Genomic DNA, 15,911 nt, shown 5'->3' with positions numbered 1-15,911 from the left:
GATTTAATTTTAGACTCCACTAGTCAATATGTTTTGGTGAAATAATAAAGACGAATCGATTGAAAATTTTAAATAGACGCTCTTTCTTCCCATATATATCACCCGAGACAATATTTAGTTTTAATTTTTAAAGGACTTTTAATTATGTGGGTCATAAATCATAATCATCATATGTCTTGTTAGTCCTTCATCCTTATGATAATGAATCAGGGCCTGTTCTCATTGACTGAAATGAGCTGAACTGAACTGCACTTATTAGAGCTGAAATGAACTGAACTTTTTAATTAGTGATTTTTAACTACGGATTAATGATCTTTGATTATTTATTATTATATATATGTGTATGTTCAAATATACATATTAAAATATATAAGAAAAATATACTATATAATTAAAATATTTATGAAAACTATATTAAAAACATGGAACCCCAAAACATTTTAAAAACATATACTGTATAATTAAAAAATAAAATATTAAAATGACAAAAGAGCACAAAACACTTTTTTAAAAATTCTCAAAATGAGAAAAATAAAATAATTAAAAATAAAATGAGAAAAATAAAATATTAAAAAAAAACAAAGAGTTGAGCCAATCTTATTTAAAAACTAACTTGATCCTATTTTTACTCCTAGCTCGTCAAATAATGAATTATTGTATAGTAGTCATTAAGTGAAATATGGTATAACCGCATAATAGTCATTATTATTATTATTATTATTATTATTATTATAATATTAATTATTATTATTATTATTATTATTATTATTGTCGTTGTTGATATAAGCTTAAAAGTATAAATTTTGGCTTTATATCATTAAACATAAATTAAACTGAACTGAGCTGAAATTAATCTGATGAGAACTGACCTTTAGTTTTTGCTTCACTTAGCCAAATAACTTTGGGTGATGTTATGAGCATCGGGGCCGGGATTACTTGCATTTTTGATGCTCGATTACTTAGTTTGTTTAGATAGGATTTTACTCTAGTTATGAAAGGTTAAATATATGTATACAATTAACAATGCATTTGCATATGCTCTAATATATGGTTGCTTAATTGCATTACATCTTCTTCATTAGTGACAAATATTTTCTTGATCTAAAAATTGTTGTCAAATGAAGATATAACATAATATACTAGTATATTGTATTGATGCATGTATATTTACTATTGAGTAATTTTTTTTTTTCCTCTTTGAGAATTATGTAATACGGAGTACTTCTAAATTATTTTGACAATAATTATTAATTTTTGGGTCACCTTTAAAATCCAAAATTAGAAAAAAGGTACTTTATAATTATTTATAAGGCAAGAAAATTGTGATTGAGAAAAGTTCTTAGTGATTTTTTTTTTTTTTTTTTTTTTACATTTTTAGCCAACTTGACATGTGCAATTTATTAACTTGAGTTAAAATTTAACCATGGTTAGGCTTTTAACTCATCTCATAAATAAATAATGTGTTTAGGCTAACAAAATACCTTTAAATATAGTGAATATCACGAGTCCAATTTTAATAAAATTATTTTGGATATTCCTGTAAATAATTTCTTTAGGGTTTGTGTATTTTCTCAGAAGTCGTAATTTTACGGTGAAAAAAAAATTAAGATCTTCATCTACATACTTTGGAGGAAAATGGGTATTTATTATTGATGATCAAAATTCCTAAATATGGGTAAGTTATCGTAAATTTTAATTTTAATTTTTAATTTGTTACTGTTTCATTTCATCTTAAAATTGTAATTAGGGTTTGATTGATTAGTGAACTTCAATGCTAGTCAAAATTTGCTTACTGTTTCTGTTATAATTGCGTGAATTTAGTATAAACTTTTACTTTGATTTCAATTTTATAGATCTGGCGCTAAAGGGTCTGTTTAAATTTTTGATTTTGTATAGTTTGATTTGAGCTGAGTTAGTGTGAGATTTTGTTATTGCAATTTGTGCTGATAAAATTTGAAGTTTCTGCTGTTTGTGTTTGCGAATTTTGTATTTGAGGCCATAAATTATGATTATAGGAAGATGGGTTTCCTTAGTTTTTTTTGTGTTCTGATCTAGTATTATTGGGTTTGAGGTGTAAAATGAGGAGTTAGTTGCTAGGAAGAATCGTCGAGGGTGAAACTGTAACGAGGCGATCCAATCGGGAATTAAATCTCTTTTGGAAGGGAAGATTATAGCTAGGATCATTGTAATCTTATCCATTTTTGTGGTAAATTTGTTTGTGGCCTCAATTGTAGTTTAAAATATAATGTATGGTGAAATTTGCTGTTTTACGTTGTCTTAGTGTCTTACTGTGACATTATTGTTCATTTCGTTTTGTGTATTGAGAAATAGATTGCAGAAATTAGTTCGTCATGCCTTTTTCTGATACTTAGTTGGAAGTAGTAAATAAATGATTTTATGATATTAGGTGATTTATGCAATGAATAGAAACCTATTTGATGGGTCCTAACTGGAAGATGCATACATGTCAAACGAGCTGATGCAGTGATCTTCCCTGTTAAGTTTTCTTGTATTTGTAGAGATTTGGTGTTCGAATCTGTTTTTTCTACTTAAACATGTTTAGACTTGGATGCTAGAAATGATGAGATGTTAAGGGCATAGTAGTTATGTGAAAGTTTGGGGGTAGAAATTATTTGATATTCTTGCAGAGTTGCAGTCTTTTGATCTACTCTGTCTATGCTGGTCTTGTTGGATGATGTTGGTTAGTATAGCACTATTGACTTGTAGAGCTTTTTGAGATTAAACCCTTTGGCGAACCCCTGCAAATTCATCAACCATACCAGTAGCACGGCCCCTTTCTCCCAAACAGCCTTCTGTCTCTTGCTATACAGGAATGCTGCTTTTCTTCCTTTCTTTTCTTTCTTCTTTTCTCATTTTTTTTTTAATTTTTTTAATTTATTATTTTTATTAATGCTTATAGAGAGGTCAAGAATGTCTTATCTTATCTTGTTTTCAACTTTGCTACGATCTTTTATACAGGAACTTCTTGGTGATAGAAGACACTTAGTTATTATTCACACAATAGCATCAGGAGAAGTCAGTCTTTTGATTCCGTGACTTTTATTGTGAAGAAGGATCTAAACTATAATAGTTGATACAAGGACTGTAGAAATGGAATGTAACAAAGATGAGGCTGCTAAGGCTAAACTAATTGCTGAGAAAAAGTTCGAGGCAAAAGATGTAATGGGAGCAAGGAAATTTGCAATGAAGGCTCATAATTTGTTTCCTGGACTGGAGGGCCTTCAACCATTGCTGGCAACTCTAAACATTTACCTCTCCGCTGAGCGAAAAATTAATGGGGAAGTTGATTGGTATGGAGTACTTGGTGTTGAACCATCAAGTGATGATGAAACAGTGAGAAAACAGTATAGGAAACTTGCCCTTACTCTACACCCTGACAAAAACAAATCAGTTGGTGCAGAGGGAGCATTTAAAATTCTTTCAGAAGCTTGGAGTTTGTTGTCTGACAAAGCCAGGAGAACAGTATATGATCAAAAAAGAAGTGCAAAAAGGGTGTTTGAGAAAGTTGTACCTAAAAAGCCTTCCAAATCAGTTGGTAGTGACAGTGTTCAGCGGTCTGCCAACAATGGTAATTTTAATATGAGGAGTCAGAATGTCCCAAATCCCCATTTAAATTCAGTGCGTCCACCACAACGTAATACATTTTGGACTATGTGTACCAGTTGCAAAATGCAATTTGAGTATGTTCTTTTCTACCTCAACAAAAAGCTTGAGTGCTACAACTGCAAGGATCCCTTTCTGGCAATACAAATCCCACCTCCGGAGACAAATTCTAATGCATCACAAGCTGCTCAATTGCCCCAAGACACTTCTAACTACCCTTTTGCCTCAGGTATGAATATGATTCTGCTTGGCTTTAAACTTTTTGATGCACAGAGAGACCAAATTATTATGCCAAGAGCTGCGCAAGTGTTCTATCTTTAGTTTACATTGTAACATTAGTAAATAACCACCCTATACATCTAAATATATATTTAACTCAACGCCTGTAACAAGGATCTTGTCTTGTATGGGCAAAGGGTGCTCAGAAGTAAGAAATACTCAGTTTGCCTATTCAATTGAGGAGGCTTCTTTTGTTTGCAACTGAATGTGAACTTGTGAATTTTTTTTAGTTGAGTTTCAGGTTTTCTATTTTCTGTATGAAATTTGTATGCTCCTTGCCATAGTCTGTGGTAAACTAAGCAAATGCCTAACTGTAACCACTAGTTCTCTAGTTTTTGTTTCTGTCTTTCTAGCCTTTGGTTAGTTGAATTTCAGTTCTGTTTTCTGGATGAAATTTGTATATTTTTTGCTTTAATCTATGGCAAACCAAGCAAATGCCTAACTGTAGTTACTAGTTCTTTAGTTTTTCTTTCTGTCTTCCGTTTAAATTGAGCAAATAAGTAACTTAGCAATTGTGAAAATACTTCAGGAAATGCAGGAAGCATGCCAGCAGCAGCTTCCTCAGCTACACAAGCCATGAATGGTATGCAGATACCACGTGGGAATTCAAAGAGAGTGCATGAAAATTCACAAGTGAGTGCTACCATGGAGGCAGTATTCAAGAGTAAAACCAATGCCTTTAAGGCTAATGCTGGTGAAGTTAATGGAACCTGTTCTTCAGGGAAGGGTGAAAAGCCTAAAAGAAGAAGACGGTCAAGTGAACAGAAGATGAATGACAGTGGAACTGCAAAAAATGATGTACTATTGAGGGGAAACGCAGCTTTTAGCTTTGGGAATCCAAATGGATGTCAGAATGGTACCACTGAAACAGAGAAGGTATCTTCCTTTGGGACTAGATTGCCAGATATCTCAAGAGAGTTGTCACTGCTTGAGACTCGAAATATGTTGATGGAAAAAGCAAAGAACGAAATTTGCAAGAAGCTGAATGAATGGAAGAACATGGATGTCAAACTGAAGGCTTTAATCAAGGAATGTGGTCCAAAAGAAACAAAAGAGAAAGCATCTAGCTCTAAAATTCAGGCTAATTTTGATGTAAATGGAGCAAGAACTGTTGGAAGCAAGTCTGACACATTTGCACCAGACAAGCATACAGATGTAAACCTCAAGACCTCTTCGCCCTCCAGTTCTGAAATTGACACTGAGGCAAATGAGAATGTGCCATCGTCTATGACTGTTCCAGATCCAGATTTCCATGATTTTGACAGGGATCGAACTGAAAAATCTTTTGGTGACAATCAAGTTTGGGCTGCTTATGACAATGAAGATGGTATGCCCCGGTACTATGCCATAATTCATAGTGTGATCTCGAGGAAGCCATTCAAGATGCGCATTAGTTGGCTCAACTCTAAAAGCACCTCTGAATTTGGGGCCTTGAACTGGGTTGGCTGTGGCTTCTACAAAACCAATGGCGATTTTAGAGTAGGTAGGTATGAACTCAACAAAAGTGTTAACTCTTTCTCACATAGAGTAAAGTGGACAAAAGGTGCAAGGGGGGTAATCCGTATATATCCTAGTAAGGGAGATGTCTGGGCATTGTACCGGAATTGGTCACCTGAGTGGAATGAGCATACCCCAGATGAGGTAATACACCAATATGACATGGTGGAAGTCCTTGATGATTACAACCCGGAAATAGGCGCAACAGTCACTCCACTGGTGAAGGTTACTGGTTTCAAGACTGTATTCCGCAAATACATGGATCAGGATCATGTCAGGGTGATTCCACGGGAAGAAATGTTCAGATTTTCCCATCAAGTTCCTTCATTCTTGCTTACTGGTCAAGAATCTCCTACTGCCCCCAAGGGTTGCTGGGAGCTTGACCCTGCTGCTACTCCAGTGGAACTACTAGATGTAACAACAGAAGTTACAGAGGAGGTGGGGAAGGAAAATACTGAGAAAGCTGCCAGAATTGGTGTGCCTGATCCGAAAGAAGCGAGTTGGAGTAACATTGCAACAAGTGAAGCACGGAAGATGGAAGATGGGGTAAGTCTTCAGGTGGGTGCTTCAATTTGATAGAGACCTTGGATGAAAACAGAAGCATCATGCTGGTTTATCGTAGTTTTCTGAACATAATATTGGTTGAGAAATCTTTTTTGCTGAAGATTTGAAGGAAGTTGAGACATTGCTGTGGGAGTTTTTATGCAGTAGCTGGTCTTCTTTCTTCACTTTTTTTTGCTCAACGGAATCAATGGTGTTATCATTTTTTTTTGAGACTGACCCAAAGGGGATCAATTGTGTAGTGTACAGCTTCAGTTACCACAGGCAAACAGCTCTTTTTCTTATAGGTACAGAAACTCGAAAAGTTCAACCTTCTAATTTAGTTTCAGGGTAGTCCAGAAAGTAAAACTCAAGATACTAATTTTTGGGAGCTGTCCGTGAAAGCAATTCTTTATTTTTTTTACGCTGCTAATCTTTACTGTTTCTACCCTTGCAATTGCAGACTTTTCTGATTCACATTGCCATTTTGTTTATCAGTTCCATATTGCAGCTAACAGCATACAATTATTTCTCACATTTCTATAATACTAAATTTAAAGCATAATTCCAAAAGATCAATCTTAATTCAAAGCACAGGTGTGGGAGCGCAACTAAGAAATCCAGACATCAGAAGTTGTAATTTAATTGAGGTTGAATTTTTCATATGATCTTTCAATTGATTGCAAACATATCGTCCTCTTTCTCGCTCGGTTTTACCAAGACTTAACTCCAAGTTCAAGTGTAGACTCCTTATGTCTTAGGCATGGAAAATTTTATAGTAGGTGGATGTATACGAGGGATTTTACTGATCAGTTGGTGTTTGAGAAGATGATGTTGCATTTCTAGACTGTCTATTGGAGAGGGAGAGTAGTGGGCACAAGGAATATAAGTGAAGAAGACAACTGAAGGGGTTGAGCACTTCAATTTGTGAAGGTGATTTTAGAACAGGGTTCATTGAGCACTTAAGTTGTAGACTTGTAGGTGCTATAATGTGTCAATTATTAGGCTAATTTTTTGTGCATTTTTTTTGCCAATTGGACATTCACAAGGCGTTGAATAGGAGAGAAATACTACGAGTAGTATATTATAGGGGTGAGCAAAAATTCAGGGTACCCTGATATGGAACCGGAACCTGTTCGGAACCGCAAGTTCCAAACCCGAAACCTGTTGATCAAGTTCTGGTTCCGGGTAATAAAATTAGGTACCTGTTACAACAGGTTCCGGTTCCGGGTAATAAAATTTTGGATCTAGAACCTGTAGGGTACCCTGTTAGTACAGGTTCCCTATAGGGTACATGAAACCGGAACCTATATGGTATTAAATATTCTAGACAATTAGTGTTGGTTTGTTATATTTGAAGTACTATACTAAAGTTGTAAGCTTTTATTGTGATCATCTATTTAAAAAACAATAAATTTGTCGCAATTTATCAAGTAACTATTAAGCTTACGTTGACAGACAGGCTACCCTGTTTAGGAACCAGAACCTGCAGGTTCCAGTTCCGGTTCCCAATTCTTAGGAACCTGTTGCAACAGGTTTCGGTTCCGGTTCCTATTTTTAGGAACCTGTTGCAACAGGTTCCGGTTCCAGGTCCTGATATTTTTACAGGGTACCCTGCTACGCTCACCCCTAGTATATTATGATAGGAAAAGTATATATGATTAAAACATAATTGGTTGCAAAATCACCAAATTTTCACTCTCAATCATCTATAACTTTATACTAAGCTTGACATTAGCAGTAGGGATGACAGAGGGTCAGATTCATATTGAATTATGCATAATCCGACATAATTTGACTTCAACCCCATAAGCTATCGGATTTTTGCTTCGATTATGACTCTAGAGGATGACTTTGATAATTAGACTTCGATCTGACTAAAAATCCCACATCTGGCTCAGATTCTACACCGAAAGCGTCTTTCAATTTTATTCGACTCGATTATCAATAGCAACCAAATACATAATCAATGTCAAAGACTGATAAAACCCATAAATTTAATAAAATAATACTTCCTCCGTTTCTATTTAGTTGACGCGTTTGATTTAGGCACAAATATTAAGGAGAGGTGAGAGTAGGGGTGCTTATCGAGCGAGTCGATCACGAGCTGAGGGGTGCTCGACTCAACTCAAAAACTTTTTACATGTGCTCAACTCGTGCTCGCTAAAGTTTCGAGCAAATAAAACCTGCTCGACTCGTGCTCGTTAAAGTTTCGAGTCGAGTCGAGCAGCTCACATTCTGCTCGTTAAAATTTTGGTCCTTCTATTATTATATGCCTTTATTTATTTTTTGTTCAATTAATATTGTTTTCCTTATTATATATAGATTTTATTAAAAATTTACTCTTTCTTTTTTTATGATATAAATTAAGGCTTAATAAGTGTCAAATTTGTTTAAAGATAGTAACTTGTTGTTTGCAAATTCTATATTAATATTATATTATCGAGTTGCTCACGAGCTTATCGAGTCGAGTTAGAGCTTGCTCAACTCGTGCTCGTTAACATATCGAGTCGAGTCGAATTCGAGTCGAGCCAACTCGAGTCGAGTTTTGACCGAGCGTTGACCGAGTCGAGTACGAGTTGCTCGCGAGCTGCTCAACTCAATTAGCACCCCTAGGTGAGAGAGTGAAAAAGAATGAAAAAATAAGTGAGGTAGCTTGTAAATGCAAGGTAAATAAGTTACCCCAAAACGTGTCAACTAAATAAAAACTTCCTAAAAAGGAATACGTGTCAACTAAAAAGAAATGGAGGTAGTATAAGTGTATAAAAAGTCGGAGTAAGATTAGATAAAGTGGACTTCTATTGGACTTGGAGTTGATTTTTCTTTTTAAAAAAACAAATAGAGTCGGATTTGGATTATTTTTCTCGGATTTGGCTCATATTTCTTTCTTCGAATCAAATCAGATCAATATCGGATTTGAATTAGACTGTCATTCCTATTGATGAGTGGCACATGTCGGTGAGGACGCTTGTATAAATAACATTGTAATTCATAATATAATTTAGTAAAATCAGTGCATTGAACTTGCAAATGAACTTTAGCTAGTTTTACATATTTTGAAGCTTCATCTCAAAGGCGGACCTAGGAAAGCACAAGGTGCTACCCCTAGAAAAAAAATTATCAAAGAAACTTGTTATTATAAATAGGCGGCTCTTTGATTCAGAGATAGTAAAATGATTGTACTTTAGACCAACAGTCGGTGTATAGACACCTGATTGTGTCTCCCCAAAAACCAAACCTAGTGATGAGTATCTTTCACGTCATTGATTATCGTGTAAGGTGAAATATTGAAGAGTCACGTGAATTTCCCCTTTTCTAACTTTTTCCAAAATGTTTTAAGCCAAAAAATTCATTTTGTGCCTTTAAAGCCAAAATGAGTCATTTCGTATCATTAAAATCATTCATTTCATGTCTTCTTTATAAAAACATCCAAACTAGTTAATTTTGGTCCATAATCTCTGTCTAATAATAGTGTATTGGATGTGGCTTGAAAAAAGCTTTCTAACGATATACAATAAACCCAAATTTGACTTATAATGAAATAGTTATGGCTAAAATACTAAACTGAGCCCAAACTAAGCGTTACCTACGACTTAATGATCATGTGGAGGGTGCTAAGGCTTTAATCCCATTCATAAACCAATTAGGATTAATAAAAAGCTTTTATAAGTGTTTAAGAGATTTTAATTATCCTTTTTGAAAAGATAAGATTAAAGAGTTTGAAATTGAATAAAACTTCTCTTTTTAATAATCTCAATCCCATTTAAATCTAATGGCGTTCAAAGATAATCAGATATTATTTTCGTGTCTTATAATTTTTATCCAAATCTTGGATGGTTGGATAGCCATGAAATACGAAACTCTATCCAAAACTAACACCGTCCCACTATTTCGGCCATATCTTTTAATCTATAAAATATTTTAATCTTATTCCAATTGAGATGGAAAGTATATTTCAAGACCTTTCCAACGACATATAGTTTATCTTATTCCGATTTTTGGATCAAAAGTTATGACAAAAACAAAAACCGCAAAAACTGATGTCCATCGAAAGAGTTTTACTCCTATTCGAATTTGGATCTTTTCTAATCCTTTGATTCTTTTTTTTCCTTATAAATAGAGGTCATATCACCCCCTTTTTCAATCATCAACAATCTTGATCACCCACAATCATCATCAATTCTCTTGCTCTCTCAAGTTAAAGCTTATTCTTTCTCTTTCATGCTTTTCTAAACCTTTTCCTAAACACACACCATACGTTCTTTGCGAGACACTAATACCCTAGCCAAATTTGAAATTGTCTTCTCCCTCGACGTGAAAGGTTGATAGTTCTGAGGATTTAGTCCCAAATCCATTTATTTGTTTGGTTTAATGTTTTATCGAAGTTTACTAATGTATGTATTATTTTGATCGAAAGAGGTACGAGGCTTCAAAGCGAGTAATTCAATTACTTTATTCTTTAGAATTGGATTATTATTTTGATTCCTCGTATCATGTTAGGATGTTTTTATTGCATACTAGTATCATGTTAAGAATAAAGCTTTGATTTTGATTATTTAGTGACATGCTAGGATTTGTTATTAATCTGTTTAGTATCATGCCTAAGATTTTGCTAATATTCTGTTTTAAAGATATTATTATGATTGTGATGATTGTTGTGTCAATATTATTACATTGCATGATTATTCATGATATTATTGTTATTGCTTGATTATACCTTTTTTCGCAGGTTTAAAGGGAATTTGTACTTGAAATCACGCTTAATAAGATAGTTGATAATTTGATTTAGGCTTAATATGATTTTAATTCAAGTGATCGCCTATAATAGATTTATTTGTGCATTAATAATCAACCAACAAGGATAAAACATGTTTAGGGCTTACTTAATGATTGTATGTTGATCGGAAAGCGCATATGAATATGATAAGAATAAAGTAGAGGCCTATTTATGGCGGGTTCAATATCTTTTAGGTTGAATTCGTACTATCATCCCCAAATATCTAGTAATGGTTCTAGACCACTATGGAGTTAGCGATCTCTGTGATCGTGAATGGGGTGTAACCTTCACACCTGTGGACGGTTTACAAGTTTCTAAAACTTGCTAGCGACTCTTTTGCTCTAGCTTCCTTCCCTTTAGACGCCACCATGCTTGAGTTAATGATCACAGTGGGGCTTAAATTTGATTGTTGAAATATACCCTACACGGTGCTTTCAGTTTCAAACTAAAAGAGACATGTTGTGTATACAACAGGTCTCTTACGGTCTCTTGTTTTTTTTTCCAGCTTTAACTAGAAGAGACTTGTTCTCTTAAGGTCTCTTGTTCTTTTTTTATACTTTCCTTTTGCTTCCCTTTTTTTTTTTCCAACTTTTTTTTTAATAGCCTTAAAACAAACCAATAAAATCTCTCTCTCTTGCGAGCTATTTTTTTTTTTTTTTTAAAATAGCAAATATATTTCATTAATTTAAAGTAATACGACATCAACATTAGAATTTGACGTTAACAAATACATAGGTTATTGAATCAAATAAAATTTTCCTTCATAAAAACTATGATCGTCGAGTAGATATTGCACAGTGAAACATCTCCCGCTTATATATTACATGAAAATACAGCTTTGTTGGAAAGATATTCTAACGATCCTTTGTAGCCATGAGGATGTTTTCTTTCTGATTAATCTGTTTGTATTCGATAACTTGATAACTTCTTCAACAACGAAATAATTTCACGACAATCCATTAGATCTAATATCATGGATTCAAAACTAAGGTATTTCTTCTCCGAAAAAAGGAGATAAACCTTGTCTGTCGAAGGAGGTTGAAAAACCCTTGTCTTTCTAACAAGAATCGGAAACCCTTTCTTTCGAGGGAGAACCATTATTGTATTCCTAAAAAACTTCAAAGAAACAAAGATTGAGGCTTTCCACCGGTTAAAACCGATGGATGCCCCTTCAAAATTCAACAATGGAGGCGGCTAGGGTTTTGGAGAGAGTAAGGAGGCCTTTTTGCTTCTACTTTATGTGTGCAATGTGCATAATTATATTAATCATGTAGTCATTATTCAATTTTTTTTAAGTCTCACATTTAATTGTTATGAAAAATCTTATAATTTTAAAATTGTAAAATAAACATTTACTCACACTGTAATGATATACTCAGCTCCGTCAATCATGAATATTTTTTTTAATAACTTTATATATATTCTTAAAAACTCCTTTATCTGATGAAATTCTTCCCATTTTATTGCATGTACTTTTTTTCCAATACATATATGCAAGTAATTTATTTACTATTTAGTTATTATATACATATGAGTAAAGCAATAAAGAAAATTTATCATGTATACTGGTACAAATTACCATATACAAAGTACTAGTTTTTAAACTTGTGACTGACAGATATGGATTACATAGAAAGGTAATTTTTTGAACCTATAGAATACTTTAAAATTTGATCATTGTACTATGGAAATTTCAGGAACAGTTACCTTTTAAGTTCCAACTTTTGCGAACAACTACCTTTATCCTTTTTTTCCTCTGTCTTCGAAAAAAGTTTAGGGCATAAGTAAAATTGATCACCCAGAGATCGAATTCAAGTTATCAAGATTGAAGAACAAGTAATTCGTTCAATCTCATATTCTTTCGTATGATTTCTAGTTAATTGTTCATTTGTTTGTGAATCGAACGAATTATTGTTTATTGAAAGTTAGGGTTTTTGTCAAGTTATGTTTAATTCATGTAATTTACAACAATAGTTTCGTTCAAATTAGGATAACTTTGGGTTAAATTAACTAAATAAGTCTAGAATTTCCTAAATTTAAAACCTAACATTTTATTGATGTATGGAAATTGTAAGATGAGTCGAAATTCTATTGTTCTAGCAGAGGCAAGGAATGCAGGTGTGCAATTTCTGCAAAAATGCTAACATCTTAGACAACTGATGACCCGAGGAGAAGGCTCCTTACTTGCAAGTTCTCTGATGTGCATAGTGGAAAAGAGGGTTGTGGGTATTTTTGCTGGGTTGATGAAGATCCAATTGAGTGGCAAATAAAGGGTGGTAATCAATAACTTGGTTTTGGAGAAGAAATTATTCGACACAAATATTTAAAGGATGAATTGAGCAAGCTAGGTTGAAGATGAAAATCATTTGTTCTTGTTGAACATGGGAAGATCATACAAAAGTTGAAGAAAATGAGAGGTTCAAAGGAAGGTTAGAACACTGATGGTGGGGTGCTTTATGGGGTTTTAGCCTTTGTCACTTGCTGTTTGATAATGTATGTAATGAATAAATTATGAGTAAAGACTAAATACGGTCCCTGTACTTTTTCATTATGCTCACCTTTAGTCCCTGAAAAAGCTTTTGTGCTATTTTAGTCCCTCAACCACCTTTGTTGGTGTTTGTCAGCCAAAAGTTTAGGGACCTAGCTGACTATGCAATAGTTTAGGGACCTTGAGTCAGCAAAAAAAGTTTAGGGATGTTGAGTCATCAATTTATGAGAAAGTTTAGGGACGTTGACAAGCAAAAAGTTTAGGGACCTCAGCCATTAATGTTCCAACAATTACACAATAGTTGAACAATATTGTTTGCTGAATAAAAAAACTAGCCGTTAAAAAAATTCAGGCTTATAAATATTCGAAGTTCAGAACAAAAAAAAAAAGTTGTTGAACATCAAAATAATTTTTGCTCCACAAAAGTGCTTCCATTGAATCAAGAACTCTACTCCAGGTACCTGTAATCAGAAAGGGTAAATCTTTTTTAATTACTGTTTATTCTGTTAGTTATATATATATATATATATATATATATATATATATATATATATATATATATATATATGCATACTAATAATGTGTTAATGAATTTTGTTTTTTTAGATGTCTTCCTACAGCAGAGGTTCTAGTGGCACTGGGGGTAGAAGGTGTCATTGTGGTTTACTTGTGTCAAGATCAAGGTCTTGGACAAGAGATAACCCAGGCAGGAGATTCTATGCCTGCCCTGATTATGATGTTGAGACCAACAGAAGGGGCTGCAAGTTTTTTAAGTGGATTGATGAAGAAGATCAGACTGAGTGGTAGAGGGATGTCATCTTAGGGCTACTTGAAGACAAAAAAAATTTGTCTAATGAAGTCAAGGAGCTGAAGAAGATGGTTAATGAGGCAAACACATATGCAAGAAAAGTGACCTCAGAGTGTGTTATGCTGAAAATGAGAAGACCTAGACTTTCTGTTTGTGTTAAGTGTGAGTTATGGGTTGTTTTTGCAGTTGCTACATGTTTATTTGCTTGGTGTGTTATTAGAAACATGGCATACTAAATGTAATTGCTTGACTTATCAACCAATGTAATTGTCAGACTTAATATTAATAATAAAAGTAGTGAAGTTACCTCATTTGTTGTTGTCTCTAAATTGCACTTGCTTTGTCTTAGCTAAGTGTTGCAAGGCTTGTGATGAAATTTTAGTTGATTATGATGATGCTTGTGGTTGTGATTGAGAGAAAGAATAGTCTCGGGAGAAGGAATACACAGTCTGTTTTCCTGCATAATCAGAGTAAAAAGCAGCTCCTCTTAACTTTGTTGGCATTGATTGAGTTAATGTCTGAAATCATTCACATCAGTGCATTGATTAGTACACTAGCACAATAAAAGTTCTAAATTAATCAAACAAAGAAATAAAAAATACAGGGCTTACATTGCTTGTCTTTGAAACTCATTAGGATAGGTATATACACCTACCCCTCTATGGTGCATTGGCACTTTTGGTGCAGGGGCTGTTGGGGGTGGTGCAGGGGTTGTTGTCGCATGGGCTGTTGTTGCAGCAGAGGTGTGTGGAGCAGTGTGCCTTTCCCTTGGTGCATTCCTACATGTTTGTTTGTTGTGGCTAGGAACCCTACACAAGCTGCATGTCATTTTGATTCCAGTCTTCTTGATCTTCCCTTCTTTAGGAACCTCACCAACTGAAGGCTTCTCTTTATTTTAGGTCTATTGTGCACCTTTTTCAGCTCAGGAGCAGTGACACTAAGCTCACTAGCAGGCCATTCCTCTAGACCATTTAGAGGCTCAAGGAGATGATCATAGGCCTTAGAATAAATATGTTTCCTGAAGTAATCATTGACATATTGTTCTGGTTGCTCTAATTTGTTCCAAATTGCCACCACACCATGTTTGTAGGGGATGCCACTAACTTGCCATGCATTGCAAGAGCATGTTCTGGCCACCAAATTGACAACTTATTTGGTCTGAGTTGCCCCATCCCTCACCCCATAGCAAAATCCCCCATCCCAAAATGCATTCCATCCCCTGGCCCATACCTTGTGTTCCTCAAGCTGCTGTTGGATTCTAGGACATAAACTGAGGTCCTTCTCTTTAATCATGTCCCTTTTCTTGTGAAATCTCTCCATTAGGCTTTCTCTAATGTCTTCTAGCATACTGATAATAGGCTTATACCTCCATTTAAGTATGTATGCATTAAACACTTCAGACATGTTGTTGTCTACACTATCATAAGAAGCCATAGGAGTGTAGAAAGCCCTGCACTATTTTTTGTAATTTCTCTTCAACAAATCTTCTGCAGCATCATTTGACAGCTCCCTCATCACTTGTAATTTTTCCAGAAAATCATTCTCGGTGGTGGACTTGACAATAATCCAAAATTGCTTTCTAAACTCTAAGCCACCACCAAAAACCCCCCTAAAGTTACAGTAGACATGTCTTGCACATACCCTACTCTCAGATTGAGGAAACACCTCTTGTATTGCTGCAAGTAACCCTTTTTGCTGATCTGACATGAATGTAAATCCTGCCCCTTCACTTGTTCCTAAATCAGCTGCAAGCAATTGAAGGAACCAACTCCAAGTTTCAGTGCTCTCAACACCTACCACAGCCCATGCTATTGGGAACATTTGGTTGTTCCCATCCCTACCTACTGCCACCAACAACTGGCCATCATAAGGACCCTTCAAAAAACAGCCATCCAATG

General features: G+C 34.6%; 1 protein-coding gene across 2 annotated transcripts; it reads left to right on the top strand.

Annotated features, from left to right (window-relative positions):
- The first annotated feature begins 1,274 nt into the window (after positions 1 to 1,274).
- Positions 1,275 to 6,399, top strand: LOC145598745 (uncharacterized). Of its 2 annotated transcripts, none has more exons than XM_081655134.1 (3): positions 1,275 to 1,675; positions 2,980 to 3,853; positions 4,442 to 6,399. In XM_081655134.1, the coding sequence occupies exons 2-3, from the start codon at positions 3,112 to 3,114 to the stop codon at positions 5,974 to 5,976; spliced, it is 2,277 nt and encodes a 758-aa protein (XP_081511260.1). In that variant the 5' UTR covers positions 1,275 to 1,675; positions 2,980 to 3,111; the 3' UTR covers positions 5,977 to 6,399. The 2 variants fall into 2 exon arrangements, with proteins under 2 accessions (XP_081511260.1, XP_081511259.1); XM_081655133.1 differs by having other exon boundaries at positions 1,276 to 1,675; positions 4,433 to 6,399.
- The last annotated feature ends 9,512 nt before the right edge of the window (positions 6,400 to 15,911 follow it).

The sequence above is a fragment of the Chenopodium album genome, chromosome 20 (assembly GCF_948465745.1).
Source record: "Chenopodium album chromosome 20, dcCheAlbu1.1, whole genome shotgun sequence".
Classification (NCBI taxonomy): Eukaryota; Viridiplantae; Streptophyta; class Magnoliopsida; order Caryophyllales; family Amaranthaceae; genus Chenopodium; species Chenopodium album.
Note: the sequence above shows the minus strand (reverse complement) of the source record. Positions and strands in the feature narration are given on the sequence as shown.

Bases quoted from the DNA above. Each gene is read 5' to 3' on its own strand.
- LOC145598745 (XM_081655133.1), top strand. From the start codon at position 3,112: ATGGAATGTAACAAAGATGAGGCTGCTAAGGCTAAACTAATTGCTGAG. The intron at 3,854-4,432 runs GTATGAATATGA...AAAATACTTCAG, and splicing joins TAACTACCCTTTTGCCTCAG to GAAATGCAGGAAGCATGCCA.